Here is a 23,042-nt window from a genome sequence, read left to right as displayed (position 1 = left end):
ATATATAAAACTTTGGAAGCTTACCTTCAACATCTAGTGAAACAGTTGCAGAAATTGATCCGCCCTGGTTTGTTGCTCTGATTTGATATACAGTTGAGTCTTCTGCATCGCAATCAGCAATAACAAGCTGATGGTAGCCTCCCTTGAATTCTTGGATCTTGATTTTGGTGCCATCAGCTTGAATTTCCTTTCCACGCTTGAACCATTTTATTACAGGCTTGGGCTGTCCTGTTATCTTGCAGACAAATGTTGCATTGCTCTTGAATTTTACACTCATGTTTCTGAGGTCTTCCTTGAAGGCAGGAGCACGCACATCAACATCAGTCTTTGGAATGGCAGGGTCAGATACTTCACTGTATTCACTTTCTCCACCAATGTTTTCACATTTCACACGGAATTCATACTCTAAACCTTCTGTCAGGCCCTTGACAGAATAAACAGTCTGGTGGATTTCATCTGTTGTAACTGCAGCCCATTCACCCTTCTTCTTATCTCGCTTTTCAAGACAGTAGGTCTTAATTTTAGAGCCTCCATCACTGAGAGGTGGCTTCCAAGACACAACACAGGAGTTTTTGGTAATTCCAGACACAACTGGTTTTAATGGAGCTCCTGGCCTCTCTGTAAAAAAATACATTTTGATTTGAATAACAACACTAATTAATAACAACAAAATTGTGGTTACTTCTTTAAACATATTTCTTTATGACTTACCTAGCTGACTCTTGATGAGAATAGCAGAAGGAGTCTCCAGTGATTCACTATTGCCATAACGATTTTGTGCTGAAACACGGAAGTAGTATCCCTCATTTTCAACAAGGTTAGGAATTCTGCATGAAGTGCCTGTGATGGATGATGATACAAGTTCCCACTCTGCTCCATCCTTGTCTTCACGCTTTTCCACAATATAATTTGTGATCATAGATCCTCCATCATCTTTGGGTGCTTTCCAGCTAATAATCACAGAATTCTTCAACAGAGCATCAAGAACAAGAGGACCTTCAGGCATAGCAGGCTTATCTGAAAACACACAAAAGAATATGTTAATGGCTCTTATTTCCACTGCTAACTACAAAACCTTTAGGAGAATTAGGAGACAAATTATGAAGCATATACCTAAGATTTCAACTTGAGTTACAGTATCTGCAGCCCCGAAATGGTTGTTGATCCTGATTCTGTATTTTCCTCCGTTTACTCTGCGCTGTACATTCTTGAGAATCAAATGAGTGTAATGCTCTGTATTTTCAATGATCACATTCTCAGACGGCTCCAAAGCCTTTGCTCCATAAAGCCACATGATTTTAGGTTGAGGTCGGCCAATGTAAACAACATGTATGCGCACTGTGCTACCACATGTTGCAAAGAATTTGTCTTTCAGTGGCACTGGGAACTGTGGTGCTGCTTCAAGGACCAGAGTTCCACTGGTCTCACAGTCACCTGCTTCATTCACAGCCTTGCATGTGTACAGACCCTCATCTTCCTGTTGATCTGTTGAAATGGTCAATGTATGGTTGCGACCATCAGAGGTTGCTGCATATTTTCGACCTTCTTTGATTTCCTTTCCGCCCTTGTACCATTTAATTTCTGGAACAGGTCTTCCAATAATCTGACACTTGAGAGTTGCAGTTTGTCCAAGTTTGGCAGTGACTTCATCCATCTCTTTTCTAAGAGCTGGTTTATTTCCAACTGAAGAAAAAAAAACAGCAAGGACAGCTATAATGACATTTATTTTAATCAAACACCCCCAAAAATGCATTGGGATAAATACTGAATATTATTATTGTATTGACAAATCACGATACACACAACAATCCCTCTAATGTTATTTCAAACAGTGCTTACCACCCAGTTTAGTTTTGATGCCAGTTGCTGTTCTGCGTGGTCTGCTGATTCCAGTTTCATTTTCAGCAAATACTCTGAATTCATATTCAGTTGCCTCTTGTAGACCACCCTGAGTGTACTGTTTGTCCTTTGTGCGCTCCTTATTGCATTTCTTCCAAGCACTCTCTCCAGACTTTCGGTATTCAATCCAGTAGCCAAGAACTGGTTTTCCACCATCACATGCTGGAGCCTCCCAGTTAATTGTAATGTAGTCTTTGGTTACAGTCATGGTGTCAATTTCTCCTGGCTGGCTTGGTTTATCTAAATAAACAAACAGTGTAATAAAAAAATATTTTCCATAAATCAAGGCAACAATTTTGAATCAATTACTTAATAAACAGAAGACATATTATGAATACATATTATGAAGACCAATTAAGAATGGGGTCATACCAAATGGATCTTTGCATATTACTGAATCTGATGCAGGTCCTGGTTCACTCTCTCCAATGTCATTTACAGCAATTACACGGAACTGATACTCAGCATCAGTAGTGAGCTGACTAAGAGTATACATTGTTGAGGTAATCTTTGTCTCATGACGAATCCACTTATCAGACGACACTTCTTTGTACTCAATGAAGTAACCAGTAATGCGAGATCCACCATCATCCTTAGGTTTAGTCCAAGCCAAAGCAGCGGAACTCTTTGTAACATCCATGATTTCTGGTGGAGTGCCTGAAGCCTCTGGGACACCTAAAATATTAACAGCAGAAAACAAAAGAAAATGTTTTTATGTTTAATAACAAACATGCAAATGCCTAGAAATGAGACAAATGACAAGCACTTACAAATGGGAGTCTTTGGTACAACAGTTCCCTCTGATTTCAGGGAGCTGCTGATTCCAAACTGGTTCTCTGCTGTCACTTTGAAGTGGTATTCAACATTTTCTTCCAGTCCTTTAACCACAAGGGATGTGTCAACCACCCGCGAGTCAACAGTGTACCAAGCTGCTTTTGTTACTTCACGTCTCTCCACAATGTAGCCAACAATTTCAGAACCACCATCTTCTGTTGGTGGTTTCCAGCTAACTCTTACAGAATGTGCTTGTATATCATCAAATGCAAGAGGGCCTTCAGGTGCAGATGGGCGGCCAATAACCTTGACCTTGATAGGAAGCATCTTTTTGCCACACTTATTTTCCAGATGGAGATAGTAAACTCCAGAATCAGACCTTTCAGCCTGTTTGATTACAAGCTCGGATACATCTTCATTAGAGGCAATCATTGCACGGTTGGTCACCTCTGATCCATCCTTGGTCCATTTGCTGGTAGGAGTAGGTTTACCTTTGATGGGCACTGAAAGTCTGATTACTCCTCCAGATCTGACTATAAGGACATCTTTGTATTTTGCTTCAAGATCATAACTTGGAGGATCTGAAACACGGAACATTTCAAATGATTAAATTATTCCATAAATGTAACACTTGACACATATAAGTAAAATGAGTTAAGGACATGGTCATGAGACCTTACCAAGCATCTCTGTTATAGTCACAACTCCAGGTACTTCAGCTGGTTCACCTGAACCACCAGAATTGCAAGCCATGACACGGAATTTGAATTCCTCTCCTTGTGGCATTTGTGTCAAAGTATATTCACAGATCAGTGAAGGTGTAGTGTTGCACTTAATCCAGGTTACTGAACCAACTTTTTGCATCTCAATTAGATAGCCTGTAACCTTAGCACCACCTTCCTCATCTGGAGGACTCCAGGCCAGAGACACAGAAGATTTTGTGGTATCTGTGACTCGTGGGTTTTGAGGTGACCCAGGTGGATCTGTAGGGATTATGCAATAGTTTAATAAGTGATGATAAATTAATGCACCAAAATTCTACAGTATTTTAGTAAAAAAAACAAAAAAACAAAATTTTGCTCACCAACTGGATCATTTGCTACTGCTGGTTTAGAAAGAAGGCTAGGTTTGCCAACACCACGAGCATTGATGGCTGTCACTCTGTGCTCATATTCCAGGCCTTCAATTAATCCAGTGGATCTGTATCTTGTCATTGTTACTGGATTTTTATTAGCACGGATCCACCTGTCCGATCTGACCTCCTTGCGTTCAATAATGTAGCCAGACACCTCTAAGCCTCCATCCTCATCTGGTGGCTCCCATGCAACAGTCATGCCGTCGCGTGATACATCAAAGACAATGGGTCTTCCAGGTGGCCCGGGAATGGCTGTAACAACAATTCAATATTGCAATCGTGTAGGTCTAAAATATTTATGTCTATCTATACAGAGATATAAATGTGCATATGCTATTTTTTAAAAACATGTTTTTCTTACATTTGGAGCTCTTGCACATTACGACTTCTGACTGTAAGTACTCCCCAGTGCCATAACGATTGGTTGCTGCAACCCGGAACACATATTCATCGCCCTCTGTCAATCTGTCAAATTTGAATGTTGGTCTGCTAACTGATTCTGAAACAGGTACCCATCCTGGGCGATGAGCATCACGTTGTTCAACCACATAGTTGCTAATTGGTGCGCCGCCATCTCTCACAGGTGGATCCCAACTTATTGTAACTGATGTTGCATCAATTTCATCAAATCTAATGGGTCCTTGAGGCTCATCAGGTTTAGCTAAAGAGAAAGAGAGAAGAGGGTTGTTAATAATATTAATTTTCAATCATTTTAAAATATTCATTTTAATGTAGGGAGTGGGTACTTACAAAGAATGATGACTTTGATGTTTTCAGTAATTACTCCTGTTATGTTTTTCACCTCTAGAGTATACACTCCACTATCATCAATGGTGGTGTCAAGAATAGTTAATTTAGAGAATTTTCCAGTTGACCTTATCTTCACACGCTCCACAATCTTTATCTTATTGTCATTGAAGAACCAAGAGCAAACTGGTGGTGGTCTTCCTATGATTGGCAAGTCAAGCTCAAGGGGTTTGCCCTGCCAAAACACTGATCATCTTTTGTGGAATAGTTGATAGATCAACCTTTGGCATAACTGAAAGAGAATAAACAAACGACAAAAAAAAGAGGCATAAACAGTGAGACATAATAACAACAACATCTTGTGACTTGTATTGTTATCATTATAATACATACCTCTTTGTTCTTGAACTGTCACTGCTGTCACAATTTCTTTTGGCTCACCAGCTCCTCTGCTATTGACAGCACGTACCCTGAAGAGGTACTGCTCATTCTCATTCAGTGACACGATAGTGAACTCAAAGTCTGTAAGTTTCAAAGTTGCCACTTTCATCCACTTATCAGTACCAGCCTTACAAGCCTCAACAATGTAGCCAGTGATTCTGCTGCCTCCATCATGTAAAGGTTTCTCCCATGCAAGTGAAACACTGGATTTGGTTACATCTACAACTTCGAGCTTGGCTGGTGGCAGTGGAACTTCAGACACCAACACAACATCGGCTGTCTCACGAGGTTCACCAACACCATAGATATTCTCTGGTAAGACTCTGAAATAATACAGCATTCCTTCTGTCAGACCAGTAATTTTGTATGATGTCTTGCTGCATTTGGATGTGACTGTTTTGTATGCTCTCATTGATGCCTCTCGTCTTTCAATGATGTAATTGTTGACAGGTGCTCCACCATCAACCTCAGGAGCATCCCAAGTAATATGAGCAGAATCTTTTGTGAGTTCTTTCATCTTAATTGTACCAGGTGGACCAGGTGTATCTGAGAAAGAATCCACATGCTGGTTAGACACCATTTCATGGTATTTCGTTATATGCTCTCAAAATAATTTACAGGATTTAATATGAGAAAACATACCATAGATTTTCACAAGGATACTTGCATCCTTCTTCCCAGCTGAATTGGAAGCTTCAATTGTATATCTACCAGCATCATAGCGGTGCACCTTGTCAATAATGAGAGTTGTGGCAGTATTGGTCACCTCAATAAAGCCACGATTTTCGAGGTCCACACCAGGTTTGCTCCAGGTTACAGTTGGGATTGGTCTACCAGTAACAGTAACATGTAGGCGCAGAGAACTTCCTGCTCTCAGACAAATTGTCTTTGTCAGTTCATCAGGCAGCTCAAGGTCAGGAATTTCTAGAATAAATAATAAAAAACGAGAATTTATTAGAGAATACACTGACTGAATATTGGACATTACTTCTTTCTTGCATTCGTATATATATATAAAACTTCAGTACCATACAAACATTTAGAAGTTGTTTGAACATACCGATTCTTTCTACAGGTTCAGTCTCTGCACAAGGATCACTGAAGTCACCCATTCCATTTACATTGACTGCTGCAACTCTGAAACAGTACTTTTTGCCAGCAGAAAGGCCTGTAACTGTGTGTTCTGTCAACCTAAGACTCTTTTCATGCACTTTTGTCCATTCCTCTGCACCAGCTTCTTGCATCTCAAGAACATAACCAATAATATCAGCACCACCATCTTCAACTGGTCGTGTCCAAGCGAGACTAACACTCTCTTTGTGTGTGTCTGTAACCCGTGGAATTGAAGGTGGACCTGAAGTGCCTAAAATGGGGATTTAACATAATAATGTAAACATTTTTACCTTAGTAATATACACATTTAAATGTTAAAAATGATGTTGTTTCGGGAACATACCTGTTGGTACTCTACATACTGCATACATTGACACTTCACTAGGTTCACTATCTCCAGCTGCATTCATGGCTGTTATGCGGAACTGGTAAATGTTGCCTTCATGGAGACCAGTGACTTTAAAAGATGTGTCCTTGAGAATAGAATCTCTGTTAACCTTGATCCATCTGACACTCTTTCTTTCACGGAACTCAATCAAGTAGTTTGTAACTTCACTGCCACCATCGCTCTCAGGCTTCAGCCACTCAATCGTTGCAAAGTCTTTTCCAACTGCAAGGATTTCTGGGGCTCCAGGGGGTAATGGGACAGCTGTAATTGGAAATGAAGGTGCAAAATTGTAATTGTAATTGTAAGATGCAAAATTGTAAAATCTCTCATCTAAAGGTTTTTAATATTAATCATGGTACTTACTGAATGTGTTTCTGGCAAAGATGGGGGTAGACTGTACAGCCACGCCAGATCCATACTTGTTCACACCTCTCACACGGAATATGTATTCATTGTTCTTGAAAAGTCTTTTAACTTCGTATGTTAGGGCTTTGCATTCAGCCTCCATGATAACCCAGTTAAGTCTATTGGTATCCCTTCTTTCAACAATGTAATGTGTGATTGGGTCTCCACCATCCTCCAGTGGCTCTTTCCAAGACACTGTGCATTTTTCCTCGGATACATTGCTGACTGTAATATCCTGACAGGGACCAGGTGTATCTTGTAAAAGAAGAAAGATTATCATTAACATATTAACATATTTAAAACTGAAGATCATGTTTATTTATGTTATGGCTGTATGTTTAGCACACCTACCAAGCACTTTAACATTGACCTCAGCGGTTTTTGTTCCACTAGCATTCTTAACTGTCAGAACATACTTCCCAGTGTCATCTCTGTCACAGAACTTGATGATTGCCAGAGCACGGGTAGTAGAGTACTGGAGAGCATATTTTTCACAAAGTTCTAGCTCTTTTGTACCCTTGGCCCAGCTGACTTTTGGATCAGGTTTTCCACCAACAGCAGCATCTAGCACTAAATCAGATCCAGCTCTGATTGTAACTGTGTCCACAAGGAGTTTGCTGTCCAGCTCTGCTTTTGGAGGAGCTACAAAACAATTTAAGTGTCATGAGTATTTAGGTTTTTATTAATACAACGTTAGTCTTTTGTGTATTGTGACAGAACCATGTATTATACATACTGTATTCTGCTTTGCAGGTCACTGGTCCTGTTGAAACTGATGCCAGGCTCAATACTCCATTAGCATTTTTGGCAATGACACGGAATTCATATTCCTCTCCTTCTCCCAGTGCAGTGACAGTGAAATTTGTGTCAGTAACATTAGTGTAGTTACACTTAAGCCAGCGACCTTCTCCAGTGACAGTATATGGCTTTCGCTCAACAATGTAGCCTGTGATTGGGCTTCCACCATCGTTTAGAGGCACAGACCATTTGATTGAGACTGTTGATCTTGATACATTTGTAACTTCTGGTTTTCCTGGAGGATCTATATATTTGTATCATCATAAAAGAACACATATCAGTATTGTTTTTTTCTGATCTAAACTGGTATGAATTACTTTTTGATTGTAATATACTTACCAACTGGATTTTGTGCCACAGCTCTCTTTGATGCTTCACTTGCTTTGCTGAGACCAGCACTATTCATTGCATACACTCTGAACTGGTATTCAAGACCCTCAACAAGGCCTTCCACTTTGTAGTAGCATTCAAAGCAGGGAATCTTGTTTTCTCTCACCCAGAGAATTGTGTTACGCTCCTTCTTTTCAATCCAGTATCCAGTGACCTTGCTGCCACCATCATGGTATGGTTCCTCCCAGCGAATGCTCATGCTGTTGGCAGTTACAGAGAACACTTCTGGCCTTGTTGGAGGGCCTGAAGGAACTGTGAAAATAAAAACATGTAATAAGATATTTGATATTTCATACTTCAGTATCTCAAAACTGCCAATTTTCTTATTATCTATTTCATACCAAATGGATGCTCTGCAACAATCGTCTCAGATTCGGTTGGTTTGCTCACACCAAAACGGTTTTCAGCACAGATACGGAAAGTGTACTGCATGTATTTAGTTAGACGTGAAACATGGAAAGATGTTCGCTTTACACTTGAGTTAATAAGCTGCCAAGCAGTGGAGCCAGATTCACGCTTCTCAACAATGTAGTTTGTGATGTCTGTTCCACCATCATCCTCAGGTGGATTCCATGATAGTACGCATGACTCTGATGTAATTGAGGAAATCTCAATAGGGCCCTCCGGAGGGCTTGGTCTGCCAATAACATTGACATTGACAGTGAAAGTCTTTGACCCAGTGACATTCTCAAGAGTTAGGAAATATCTGCCTCCATCACCCCTCATGCTGTCTTTAACTGTGAGAGTGGTCCTGTTTTTGCTAGTCTTGATTGACACCCTGTCAGTTTGTTTCAGCCTCATTTCCTCAAGCTTCCAGGATACCTTTGGAGCAGGTCTTCCACTAATTGGAACATCAATCTCAAAAGATTCACCAATCCTGCTAATAACGAGTTGGTTGGTGATGCCACTGAGGTCTGCGGTAGGTTCAATTCGTGGCTCTTTAATGATGACTGAGGAGAAAGCTTCCCTTGGCACACTGAACCCAGCATCATTCTTTGCCTTGACACGGAATTCATACTCGCTGTTCTCTATAAGTCCTTCAATTACAAGGCTTAGGTTTTTTGTTGTGCCACAAACAACCCATTTATCTGCGTCTTTAGCCTTTGACTCTACACAATATCCTGTTATACGGCTTCCTCCATCATGCTCCGGCTTGAGCCAGGCCAGGGTTGCTGATGTGTCAGTTGTATCAATGATATCAACTCTCTTCGGTGCAGCAGGTTCAGCTGTGGCAATAACTGGGTCAGGCATTTCATATGCTTCGCCAAGACCATACTGATTCTCAGCCATGACTTTAAAGAAATAAGGTACACCTTCCAGGAGATCAGAAATTCTCAGGCTTGTTTGAGTGGTCTTGGGTCCTGCCTCTGTCCATGTACGACGGCTTGCCTCACGTTTCTCAACAACGTAATGATGAACACGTGCACCACCATCGTTGGTAGGAGGTTCCCAAGCAATTGTGAGAGCTCCTCTCGAGACTTCCTTGATGGAGAGAGCCCCTGGTACACCAGGTGTGTCTAACACTTTGACGGCAATAGTAATAGATTTATTGCCACTACTGTTCTCAAGAGTAAGAGTGTATTTTCCAGTATCATTTCTAGTGCAATTTTCCAGTGTCAAAGCTGTGAATGTCTCAGTGGTGGTGATGTCTGTCATAACACCAAGTTCTCCATCCACTTTTGTCCAGGAAGCTGTAGGTGTTGGCTTTCCCTTAAAGGCAATACGGATGCACACACTTCCTCCACTTTTTACAATATGTGTCTGTTTAAAGGATGCATCTATGTCAATTTCTGGTGCCAAGAGCCTGTCTACTGCCTGTACAGACTCAGATATCTCTTTGGCTTCACCCTTTCCAACAGAATTGACTGCACAAATACGGAACTTGTACTCTGCAGTGGTTTCCAAACCAGTGACAGTGTATTTTGTGACAACACAAAGATCCTCATTGACTCTGCGCCATTCCACTTCAGATCCCTTGCACATTTCAATAATGTAGCCATGGACTTCCATACCACCATCACAGGCAGGTCTGGTCCATTCCAAGCTGACAGATGTATTGGTAGTGTCGGTCACATTGACAATAGATGGGGCATCAGGTACTTCTGTTGGCTCAGCACATTTAATTGGCATTGAAATGTTGCTTGGTGCTCCAATTCCAGCATCATTTACAGCATACACACGGAATTCATACTCCACATTCTCAGTGAGATGAGTCACTCTGTGTGCAACCTCAACAATGGGTTTCCTTGTTAGGACTTTCAGCCAACGACCAGTCTTCTTTTCACGTCTTTCCACAATGTAATATTTTATTGGGTTTCCACCATCATGTGTTGGAGGAGCCCAGCTGATTGTGATACTCTCTCCATCAACATCCGTTGCATCTGGAGTTCCAGGAGAATCTGGAACAGCTGTAGGGATGAAAAAGAAAGAAATTACAGAAAATATTTTTTATAGTGTTGTATATAAAATTTGAGAAAAACATTTTAATATAAGCTGTTTATTATCTTACTGTATTGCATCTGTGCAATCACAGGAGCTGAATCCAGTGGTCTGCTAACACCAAGCTTATTGACTGCAGAAACACGGAACTGGTACTCGTTTGTCTTGATCAGTTTGGTGGCAGTGTATGTGCATGCCAAGCACTCATCTGTAACAAGTGTCCATGAAATTTTCGAAGTTTCACGCTTCTCAACAATGTAATGAGTGACCTCAGAACAGCCATCATTTTCAGGTGGATTCCATGAAAGTGTTACTTTGCCCTCAGAGATATCTGAGAACGTGACTGGACCAACAGGCTCTCCAGGTGTATCTTAAAGACAGAAATTATAGAAGCATAGGTTAAATATATGGATATCAAGAAAATCTATAAATAAGATGGATAAAGGTACAAAAATTATTCATACCAAAGACTTCAACTTTCATTGGTTCCTTTTTAGTTCCTGAGGGATTTGTGGCTACCACAGTATAAAGACCACGGTGACTACGGTCAGCATCTCTGATAAAGAGGGTACTTGATCCAGAAATTGTTGTGATATCAACCATTTTCTTGGTTAATTCAATATTATCTCTGAACCAGGTAACTTTTGGTGTTGGTCTTCCAGTGATAGTAACTTTGAGCCTGATGTTTTCTCCAGCTTTAATAGAGACTCCCTCAAAGTATTCCTGGCCAAACTCAATGTTTGGAGCAACTGAAAGATAAAAGATTTTGCACTTTTTAATATACACAGCGCAGCAATTGCATGTATTGTGACCACTGAACAATGAGAAACACAATATAAACTGCATGAACTTACAGCTCTCATCTCTGATTACGACATATCCAGAAGACTGAGAGGGTGGGCTCACTGTGCCAATGGCATTTCTTGCTATGACTCTAAATTCATAGCGTTCACCGCAAGCAAGACCAGTCACTGTAAATTCTGTGTCAGTCACATTCGAAAAATTGCTCTTCAACCACCGTCCTTTGCCCTGTCGTTTCTCCACATTATAGGCAACAATTTTGCTTCCACCGTCACGCTTGGGTGCCTCCCATTTCAGTTTAACTGATTCACTTGTTACATCAACATAGTCAGGGGTACCGGGTGGATCTGAGGTTAAAATACACAAGTTATTTAGTATTTAGCTACTGTCAATTGTCATATTTTAACATGCAAGTTCTGCATGAAAAAAAAATGTCTTAAAGTTGAACTTACCAACTGGAGAAACAGCCATAATAGGTTTGTTTGCATCACTCATGCGACTGTATCCAGCATCATTCTGGGCGTAGACTCTGAACTGGTATTCCAAGCCTTCAATAAGACCAAGAATCCTGTACTCCCTTTTTTTCACCAAAACTGTGTTGACTTTTTGCCACATTATGCTGTTCTTCTCTTTCTTTTCAACATGGAACCCAAGGACTGGACAACCTCCATCAAAGATTGGTGCATCCCACTGAATAGTCATGCCATCGTTTGTAACATTGTAAACCACTGGCATGCCTGGTGGGCCGGGTGGTCTGAACTCATGCTTGGCAATGACATTTTGTGAAACTAAAGGTTCACTTGCACCATATCTATTTTCTGCACAGACTCTGAACTGATATTGAATTCCCTTGATCAGGTTAGGTACCTTAAACGATGTTCCAATTACACTTGAACAAGCCATTTTCCAGTCTGTCTGAGAGGTGTCACGTTTCTCAACAGTGTAGCAAGTAATTTCTCCACCTCCATTATCATTTGGTTCATCCCAAGATATAGCTATACTTTCTGCTCTGACCTCATCCAAGCGAATAGGTCCAATAGGTTTACAGGGTGGTCCAAGGGTAATAACCTGTACGTGAAATGATTTTCTGATGAATGTGTTGTCAAGAGTAAGTGTGTATTTGCCTCCATTCTCTTTCTCCACATTTTTTATCATAAGAGTGGCCTTGTTTTCAGTTTTCTTGAAGCGGATCTTTTCACTCTCCTTCAGTGGTAAGTTGTCCTTTAACCAAAGAATGGTTGGTCTAGGCTTACCCTTGTATGGCAATTCAATGTGTACATTGTGTCCCAAACGCACACTGATTTGTCCATCAGGATACTCTTCAAGGTTTGCTTCTGGTGGAATAATGTAGTCCTTTACTTTAATTGGTCCAATTTCAACAAAGTCACTAGTACCCTTTTCATTCTTGGAACAAACTCTGAAAAACATTTCAGTGAGTTCCTTAAGCTTTGTAACTGCATGTTCACAGTGCTTGTTTGTGCCAGCAGGAGCCCATTCTTCTTGACCTTGGAGTTTCTTTTCAATTATATAGTCTGTAATAATGCTACCACCATCATAATCTGGTTTGTTCCATTGTAGTGTTACTGAAGTCTTTGTGGAGTCTTTCATAGAAAGGTCTTTAACTGGACCTGGGGTCTCAGTGGCTTTAACTGGCTCTGCTGTTTCACATGGATCTCCAACTCCATTCTCATTTTCTGCCAATACACGGAAGAAGAACGATGCCTTCTCAGAAAGTTCTTCAATTACACATGTGGTTTCTTTGCATTTATTTGTTACACAGGCATATGTACGCTTCGAAGAGTCTCTTTTCTCAACAACATAGTTGGTAATTTCAGCACCACCATCCAGTAGAGGAGGCTCCCAACAAAGAGTAACTTTTCCACGAGTGACTTCTTTCAGGATCAAATTCCTACAAGCAGCTGGAGTGTCCTGTACTTTAACAGACACAGTAAGTGACTTTGGTTCTCCCACACCATTTGATATATTAATGGTATATTTACCAGTGTCACTTCGAGTTACTTGTGTAATTATGAGACATGATGAAGTGTCTGTGTTGTGAATGTCGTATTTAGGATCATTGTCAATGTTCTGGTCTTCCTTTTTCCAAGAGATGCTTGGGGCAGGTCTGCCTTTGAGGGGAACCATGATTTCAACATCTTTACCAGCTTTCACAATGTAGTGAGTTCTCACTGCAACATCTGTATCAATCTGGGCTTCCTCTGCAAAAATAGCAATTAAAATAAGATTTATGCTGTTGTTACAATCAGAAAACATTATTTTAAAATATACAAAGATATTCCAAGCATTTTAACATGAATACATACCAAGAATGTCCTTGGCTTGTACTGGCTCTTCCATTTCTATTGGGTCTCCACGACCAGCACAGTTAACAGCAGATACACGGAAGTAGTAGTCAATATCTGGTTTAAGATCTGAAGCAACATACTCTGTAGTTCTCACTTCTCCCTTATGGCTAATCACTGTCCATTCCCCTTCTTCACCAACTCTTTTTTCTACAACATAGCTGGTGATTTCACTGCCTCCATCATGCGCTGGCTTTGACCATCCAAGTGTGATTGATGTTTTAGTTGAGTCAACCACCTTCAGCTTAGTTGGTTCATATGGTGGGTCTTGGGAGAAAAAATCTTGGTTAGAACTCTATGTCAAGACAGTTTGACTCAAAATTAAATATAAATTTAGTAAAATTAACAGTTTAATAAAATTATACAGTAATACGTACCAACTGGATCAGCAGCTTTGTAGAAGTCAGAAACATCTGTGTATGGACCTTCCCCAGCTTTATTGATTGCACATACACGATACTGATATTCATTTCCTTCTGTGAGATGATGGACCTTTGCTTTTGTGTCACTAATGGGGTCCTTGTATACTTTTACCCAGCGCAGGCTCTTCTTGTCACGTCTCTCCAAATAGTATCCTGTAACCATGCTACCACCATCCACAATAGGTTTATCCCAAATGATCTGCATTGATGTTCTGGTGATATCTGTTGCTTCAGGTGTAGAAGGTTGTCCAGGAGTAACTGAAAAAATAGCATTGATTGAATAAATAGTGTAGTTGTGATCTTATATACATTATCTGGTTTACCAAAACTATATTATTTAGTTTAATAATATTGATATTCGATTTACTATTTCCCTACCAAATGCATTTTTGGCGATAACAGGCTCAGACTCCAGAGGATCTCCAGCTCCAAATTTGTTAACACCTCTGACACGGAATACATATTCATTTCCTCTGGCCAACTTTTGGACAGTGACAGTGCGTGCTTCCGTTGCCTCAGAAACTGTAGACCACACTACCCTACTTGTCTCTCGTTTTTCTACAATGTAATGAGTTACTTTGGCACCTCCTTCATCAGCCACTGGCTCCCATGCAATTGTTATCTTGTCAGCAGTGACTGTTTTGAATTCAATGTGTCCAGCTGGAGGTCCAGGTTTGTCTGTTTATAGAATGGAAATGTATTTTAATTTACAATTAGGAAATGGATAAGACACTGAAAGAGGTGGATAAGACATTGAAATTACATATCATATTTTGACACAAATGATTACCTACCTAAAATCTGTATTCTTATAGAAGCAGATGCTGTGCCAAACACATTCTTGATTTTGAGCTCATAGGTTCCAGTATTAAGACGAGTACAATCTTTAATGAGGATGGCTGATGAGTCAGTTGTGTTCTCAATTGACATCTGTGCACTTGACACTAATTCCTTTTCATCTTTAAGCCATTCAAAAGTTGGCACGGGTTTAGCAGATATTCCCACTTTGATTTTGATTGATGAACCAGCTTTGTATTGCACAACATCCAAATACTCTGGGGGCAGGTCAATTACTGGAGCACCTAGAAATGGGGAAAAATGGAAAAGTGTGTGTAATAAAGAGCAAGACCCATTGCTGTGCATGGTAACATTAAATAAATAAACAAGCAATGTAGAAGCAATATTCTTACCAGAAATGTCAACACAAGTTACTGGTCCTGCAATTAGAGATGGGTTGCTAACTGAGCCAACTGCATTTTTGGCGAAAATCCTAAATTCATATGACTGATCTTGAGTCAAGCCTGACACAGTGAAATTAGTATCAATGACATTGGTAAAGTTTGCCTTTGTCCATCTGCCATTTGGAGCATCTCTTCGCTCAACCATGTAGCCAGTGATTTTGCTTCCACCATCAAATGGAGGCTTCTGCCATACAAGGCTAACTGAATTTTTTGTAACCTCAGAAATTCTCACATTTGCCGGTGGTTCTAAAATAAAACAAGGATTTGTTATTTGGCATAGAAATTCAGAGAAACTTGACACATCTCAATTTTTTTGTATTAAGCTTACCACAGGCATCAATCGCTAGCACTTCTTCTGATGTCTTGCTGAACTTTCCAATACCAGCTGCATTTTCTGCAGCTACTTTGAATTCGTAAATCATTCCAGGACATATATTTGTCACTCTTATTTGAGTTGCAGGGATTGCTGTTTTGTTCACCGTCTGCCAAAGGATGCTGCTTCTTTCTTTCATTTGGACATGGTATCCAAACACCGGGCTTCCACCATCTACTACTGGATCATTCCAGCAAACAGTGAGGCTTTCCCTTGACACATAGCTCAGCCATGGTGTTGATGGTGGACCAGGGATAGCTAAAATATACAATAAACCAGCAGAGGTTTAACAGAAATTTAGACACAACTAGAAACAAATGTACATTATCCAAGTACTTACTGTATGGAAGCTTCACTGTAATTGACTGAGTATCAATGTGGTCACTGATGCCAAAGCGATTCTCAGCTTTAACCCTGAACTGGTATTCTTCTCCCTTTGTAAGTTTGGTGACTTTAATAGCACTTCTTGCAATTGTGGATGACACTTCTGTCCAGGCTGGTGTACTTGTTTCACGTTTAAGAACAACATAGTTTGTGACAGGGCTGCCACCATCATACAGAGGTGGGAGCCATTTGAGACACAAGCTTGTCTCTCCCACACCGCTAACTTCAACTGGACCAACTGGAGGACCTGGTCTATCCAGGACCAGTATGTTTACAAACATCTTGGTTGTTCCACTTGTGTTTGAGGCGACAATGTCATATCTTCCAGCATCACTTGCAATACTTTCCTTAAGGCTGATATTAAGACTTTCAGGGGTTACTTCAAAGCTGAATCTCTTTCCGCACTTAACTGGAGCTTTGCCTCTTGTCATTGTGACCTTTGGCATTGGTTTACCAGAGAGAGGAAGCTCAAATTTAAGATTTGATCCTGCTCTCACATATACAGTGTTATGTGGGAAGTTCTTCATATCAAACTCAGGGGCATCTGTTAAGAACAAGAAAAAAAGTATAAGATCAAATATTAAAATCTATTAAATATAATAAACATGGAATAAATTAATTAATTAAGACTCACCCAACTGATCTTTAACAACCACAGGGATTATCATTTCTTTTGGTTCACTAAGTCCAGCATGATTCTCAGCACGAACTCTGAAAAAGTATTCTGCATTTTCCCTCAGGCCCTTAATTATGTGGGTGTTGGCTTTAACACTGGCACATTTAACCCACTTCTGTTGGCCTTTTTCAAGGGCATCAATGAGGTAGCTAGTAATTCGGCTTCCACCATCATGCTCTGGTTTTGACCATGCAATGGTGACGCTATTCTTTGTTACTTCGGTAACACCAAGTCTGGCAGGTGGACTTGGTTTTTCTGTTGGTGCAAAGTTGAAATCATATTTAAAACACAGAAAGAAAACATGTATTCTGAAACTTTTTTTCTAATTTTCAGACAAATAAATCTTGTAATGATTTTTACCTGTAATCTTGGTTCCATCTTTAGTTTCAGTAGGTACACCTGTCCCAAACTCATTTTCTCCAGTAACTCTAAAGTAGTAGATTGCACCTTCTTGCAAGTCTTCAACCTTGTATGTTAGACTGTGACAGTTGCTTGTTACACATACCCAGGCCTTTTTGCTTGCTTCACGTTTCTCAACATGATAAGCCTTAACAGCATCTCCTCCATCATTCTCTGGAGGTGCCCAAGTAACTGTAGCAGAATCTTTTGTGACTTCTGTAATTTTCACATTAGTTGGTGGTCCAGGGGTGTCAAGGACTTTGACCACCATTGGCAAAGATGCAGTTCCAACACCATTGTCCAAAGTAACAATGTATTGTCCAGAGTCATTTCTTGTTGCTTTCTCAATAGTAATAGATGTGTATGTTTCTGTTGTTTCTATGCTTGCCCTTGCTTTGAGGTCAGTTTCCTCTTTATTCCATGTAATTGAAGGAACTGGCTTTCCCTTGAATGGTGCCGTCAAAGTAAATGAATTACCATGCTTGACAATTAAAGTCTTTCGCATCTCAATGTCAACGTCAAATACAGGTTCCTCCTTTCTCTCAGTTGCTGCTTGTGGCTCAGAGACAGCTGACCGCTCACTAACACCAATTTTGTTGATTGCTTTAACAGCAAATACATACTCCACATCAGTTGTAAGACCAGAAATGGTGAATTCGTTGCTCTTTGTCATCTGAATCGCTACAATCCATTCCTCATCCTCAGATTTCTTATATTCTACAGTATATCCTAGGATCTGTGCACCACCATCAGATAATGGCTTTTTCCAGGCAATGGTAATAGAATTCTTGGTATGATCCAGAATCCTTGGTTTAGTTGGTGGGGATGGCACCAAACGTTCATCCTCTGCTCTTGCTGAATGAGATGGGTTACTAGCTGGACTTAAACCTGCCGCATTTTCAGCATAAACTCTAAACTCATATTCACATCCTCTTCTTACTTTTGATATCACAGCTGTTAGGCCTTTCACAAGCTCCCTGTTCACACGAACCCAGTGAAGGCCAGATTTATCTCGCCTTTCAATTATATATCCAAGGATCTCACTGCCTCCATCAGATGCAGGCTTTGTCCAAGTTAGATTCATTTCCTCACTGGTCACACTTGTAATTTCAACATTTGTTGGGGCTGCTGGGATAGTGTATGGATCAGTGACCTTGACAATTTCACTTTCAAGGGCTTCGCCAAGTCCAAACTTGTTGACAGCTAATACTCTGAATATGTACTCATTTCCTTTCAGGAGCTTAGTGACCTTAAATGTTGTGGTTTTGACCTCTCCATGGACAAGTGTCCATGCCAATCGGCTGGTCTCTCGTTTGTGAACAACATAATGTGTTATTTCAGAGCCACCAATTTCTTGTGGTGGTCCCCATGACAATGTGCACTCCTCTGCTGTGAGGCCAGTTACTGACAGTGGTCCTGCTGAAGGTCCTGGTTTATCAAGAATAACACAGTTTACTGGTGTTGTGACACTTCCTGCAACATTCTGTAATGTCAAAGCATACTGCCCAGAATCACTCCTTTTGCAGTCTTTAATTACTATCATAGTACTTGTATCTGTTCCAGTTATCTGAATTCTTGCCTTGTGTTCAACTTCATGTCCATCCTTTGACCAAGTTGCAACTGGAAGAGGACGCCCTGCAATGTCAGCATTAATCTTCAGGGTTTCCCCAGCTTTTACTACCACAACATCTCTGAACTTGACATCCATCATAATGCGTGGTGGATCTACATTATCTTTAACTGTAATAGGACCAGTGTTGTAGGATGGCTCACTGAATAGTCCAGCAGCATTCTTTGCAATAACACGGAAATCATATTGCTCATCCAATGTAAGGCCAGTAACATCAAAGTAAGTCTCTACAACATTGGTAAAATTGCATCTTGTCCAGCGACCATCTGGGAGATCTCTACGTTCAATTATGTAACCAGTAACTTTGGCTCCACCATCATATTCAGGCTTTGTCCAAGAAAGAGATACAGAGGATTTGGTAATGCTAGTTATCACAGGTTGTCCAGGAGGATCACAAGGATCTCGTGCAGCTATGGCCTCACTGGCTTTGCTTGCCTTGCCAATTCCAGCAATATTTTCAGCATAGACACGGAATTCATACATCATACCTTCCTCAATACCCGTTACTTTGAATTCAGTATCCTTGATGAGTGTCCTGTTCACCTTTGTCCAAAGAATACTGCTTCTCTCCTTACGTTCTAAATGATAGCCAAGGACTGTGCTACCACCATCATTAACTGGCTCATTCCATGTGACGAGCATGAAGACCTTGGTGGCATGAGCTACGCGGGGTGTAGAAGGTGGACCAGGCTGTTTGAATGTGTACTCAGCAGTAATGCCTGGAGAGTCAATTGGCTTACCCTTTCCATAGCGGTTCACAGCATAGATGCGGAACTGGTACTCAGAACCTTGTGTCAATCGAGGTACCTTGACTGAGGTTCTGGCAACATTTGTTGAAACAATTTGCCACTCTGTTGTGTTGGTATCTCTCTTCTCAACAATATAATTATTAATGGAGCATCCCCCATCGTATTCTGGAGGGGCCCATGACAAGGTAATACTGTCAGAAGTCACAGCGTCAACCTTCACTGAAGCTGGTGGCCCAGGTTTATCGAGAACAACAATGCCGATATCTGTGGACATGGTGCCGGCTGTATTAGCGAGAGTGATTTCATATTTACCAACATGTTCAATAGCAGCTTCTTTGATGATAATTTTGCTTGACACAATAGTGTTGACAATTGAAAGAGAGGTTGTTTGCTTCAAAGGAAGGCCATCCTTCTTCCAAGAGACAACTGGCTTAGGCCTGCCTCTCACAGGAACTTCCACAGTAAGATCACCCCCAGCCTTAACACTGTAAGTATTGAACAGCAGATGAACAGAGGGTTCAATTTCAATATCTTTAGCTACTACAGGTACACCAAGTTCTTGAGGCTCACTCTTGCCTTTTTCATTCACTGCAATAACTCTGAATGAATATGTTTCACCAGGTGTTAGGTTGCTCACAGTAGCCTCTGGAACCTTAACTGTGCAGCTTACACCCCATTTGTCACTACTCTTGGTTTGCATCTCTACATTGTAGCAGATGATTTTACTGCCTCCATCATGGACAGGCTTCACCCAAGTAAGTGTCACACTATTCTTTGTGACATCCACAATTGTTACTTTTCCTGGAGGCATAGGAACCTGTGCAACCTTAATAGGACTCTTTGTTTCTGCCATCACACCAAAGCCATACTCATTAACAGCACACACACGGAAGTAGAAAATGCCTCCTTCCTGCAGTTCATCAATTTTAAAGGAAGTCTGTGTGCAGTTGCTTGTGACAGTTGTATAAGCTTTTCTTGTAGATTCTCGTTTCTCAACCACGTAATTGGTTATTTTAGCCCCGCCATCCGTAAGCGGTGGGTCCCAGCAGAGAGTCACTGAATCTTTCTTCACATCTTTTACTTCAAACTTCTGTGGAGAACTTGGTGTACCAAGCACCCTCACGTTAACAAATGCAGATTTTGTGCCACTCTTATTCTCAAGAGTTAAGACATATTTTCCACTGTCAAATCTATTGACATTGTCAATTACAAGCATGGTGTACGAACTGGTGGACTCAATCTGAGCACGCTCAGTAAGAGTTCCATCCTCCTTTTCCCATTTGACGGATGGCTCAGGTCGACCTCTAATCGTAATGAAAAGACGAAGGGATCCTCCTGCACGAACAGAGACAACTTTCCTGAGGTCAGCATCAAGTTCAATCTCAGGTGCTTCAAGTCTTTCAGATGCAGTCACTGATCCATGAACATCAGCAGGCTCACCAACGCCTTCAGAATTAATTGCACAAATACGGAAGTTATATTCAGCATTTTCCTTCAGGTTTTCAACTTTGAGGTGTGTTGCTTGAATACCAGCTGGAGGTGTGCATATGATCCATTCCTCTGAAGAAACCTCTTTCATCTCAACAATATAACCTTTAATATATGAACCACCATCTGAAGCAGGTTTTCCCCAAGACAGAGAGACAGATGAGTTTGTATAATCTGTCACTTTAGGATGATGAGGTGGACCTGGGGGAGTTATAGCATTTACTGCTCTATAAAACAGTGATAAGTCACTAGATTCTCCCACACCAGCTTCATTCTCAGCAGACACACGGAATTCATAGAAATGTCCCTCTGACAGACCAGTTACTTTGAAATGTAGATCGGACAGCTTCTGCCGGTTGCATTTTGTCCACCTTACACCATCTTTGTCACGCTTCTCCAAGTGATAACATGTAATTTCTGCACCACCATCGTTCTCTGGGGCATCCCATGATAAAGTTATTGAATCCTTTGTTATCTCACTTGCCTCTGGTGTTGATGGCGCACTTGGTGGCTTGTATGGATTGCGTGCGATAATTGCCTCAGATTCCAGAGGTTCACCAATGCCATATTTGTTGACAGCCATAACTCTAAAGATATACTCATCGCCAGACAGGAGCTTGGTCACTTTATAACTCACAGTAGGAATGTTGGAATCAACAACAGTCCAGGATAGCCTGCTAGTTTCCCTTTTCTCAAGGATGTAATGAGAAATATTAGCACCACCATTTTGAGAGGGCTCAGACCAGGACAGATGACATTTATCAGACATGATGCCAGTTACTTGTAGTGGTCCGGTTGGTGGGCCTGGTCTATCAAGAACTTTTACTGTTATTGGAATTGTTTTTGTTCCACCACTGTTGCTTAAAATTAGGTCATAGTGTCCACCATCCAATCTAGTACAGTCTTTTATTGTAATAGAAGCATATTTTTGTGTACTTCTTACTTCAATGCGCAGTGTCTTATCCATTTCCTTTCCTTCTTTTAGCCATTGAATATCAGGTGTGGGTTTTCCATGTATATCTGCATCCAAAACTAAGTTGTCTCCGGCATTGATAACAATGACATCCTTGTACTTAGGATCCATTGAAACACTAGGAGGTTCAATTTCATCTGTAGCAGTAATTGGTCCAGTGCTGTCCGAAGGCTCACTGAAGACACCCACTGCATTTCTTGCAATTACTCTAAATTCATACTGATTGTTTACTGTTAAGCCTGTATTTGTAAATTCTGTCTCAATTACATTGGTAAAGTTTGCCCTCATCCATCGGGCCTCAGGCAAATCTCTTCTTTCAACAATATATCCAGTCACTTTGCTGCCGCCATCATATTGAGGCTTTGTCCACTGAATCTTAATGTGGTTCTTTGATATTGCAACAGCCTCAGGCTTTCCAGGTGGATCACATGGGTCACGGGCAACAAAGCTCTCTGAAATTTTGCTTGCTCTGCCAATACCAACAATGTTTTCAGCATATACCCTGAATTCATATCCAATGCCTTCTTCAAGATTGCATATTTTGAAAACAGTATCAGTAATAAGGGTTTTGTTTAGTTTTGTCCATAGAATACTTGTTCTTTCTTTGCTCTCAAGGTGGTATCCAATCACTGAACTGCCACCATCATTAACTGGTTCATTCCATTCAATTGTCATTTGATCCTTGGTGGCAGATTTCACATATGGAGTACCAGGTGGCCCAGGAGGTTTGTATGGATACTGCACAACAATGGACTTTGAATCTAAAGGAGCACCTCTACCATATCTGTTCTCAGCAGTGACTCTAAACTGATATTCAGCACCAGTTTTCAGCTTGGTAATTTTGAGGGATGTCCTAGCAACTGATCCAGCCACAACTTGCCAAGTAGTTTCAGTGGTGTCTCGCTTCTCAACAATGTAATGCTTTACTTGGCAGCCTCCTGTATACTCTGGAGGTTCCCATGAGATGGATACAGAATTGTTGCTTACTTCATTCACTTTTATTGGTCCTGTCGG

General features: G+C 40.8%; 1 protein-coding gene across 1 annotated transcript in view; it reads right to left on the bottom strand.

The window, feature by feature from the left end:
* The window catches only part of ttn.1 (titin, tandem duplicate 1), a 136,324-nt gene that overhangs the window by 8,862 nt on the left and 104,420 nt on the right, over window positions 1-23,042 (bottom strand). Inside the window, 33 exon segments of the mRNA XM_051906834.1 lie at window positions 25-618; window positions 712-1,017; window positions 1,114-1,683; window positions 1,840-2,139; window positions 2,272-2,574; window positions 2,670-3,254; window positions 3,354-3,656; window positions 3,758-4,060; window positions 4,170-4,469; window positions 4,559-4,790; window positions 4,792-4,847; window positions 4,949-5,542; window positions 5,639-5,920; window positions 6,057-6,359; window positions 6,453-6,758; window positions 6,861-7,157; window positions 7,254-7,544; window positions 7,639-7,944; window positions 8,040-8,342; window positions 8,432-10,498; window positions 10,600-10,899; window positions 10,994-11,278; window positions 11,384-11,677; window positions 11,783-13,549; window positions 13,655-13,960; window positions 14,071-14,373; window positions 14,494-14,793; window positions 14,910-15,197; window positions 15,306-15,602; window positions 15,685-15,987; window positions 16,070-16,657; window positions 16,748-17,044; window positions 17,150-23,042. Of these exon segments, the coding sequence (XP_051762794.1) occupies window positions 25-618; window positions 712-1,017; window positions 1,114-1,683; window positions 1,840-2,139; window positions 2,272-2,574; window positions 2,670-3,254; window positions 3,354-3,656; window positions 3,758-4,060; window positions 4,170-4,469; window positions 4,559-4,790; window positions 4,792-4,847; window positions 4,949-5,542; window positions 5,639-5,920; window positions 6,057-6,359; window positions 6,453-6,758; window positions 6,861-7,157; window positions 7,254-7,544; window positions 7,639-7,944; window positions 8,040-8,342; window positions 8,432-10,498; window positions 10,600-10,899; window positions 10,994-11,278; window positions 11,384-11,677; window positions 11,783-13,549; window positions 13,655-13,960; window positions 14,071-14,373; window positions 14,494-14,793; window positions 14,910-15,197; window positions 15,306-15,602; window positions 15,685-15,987; window positions 16,070-16,657; window positions 16,748-17,044; window positions 17,150-23,042 (19,822 nt within the window).

Source organism: Ctenopharyngodon idella, chromosome 9 (genome assembly GCF_019924925.1).
Source record: "Ctenopharyngodon idella isolate HZGC_01 chromosome 9, HZGC01, whole genome shotgun sequence".
Lineage (NCBI taxonomy): Eukaryota > Metazoa > Chordata > Actinopteri > Cypriniformes > Xenocyprididae > Ctenopharyngodon > Ctenopharyngodon idella.
The sequence above is the reverse complement of the archived record's forward strand: the minus strand, read 5'-3'. Positions and strand labels throughout refer to the sequence as shown.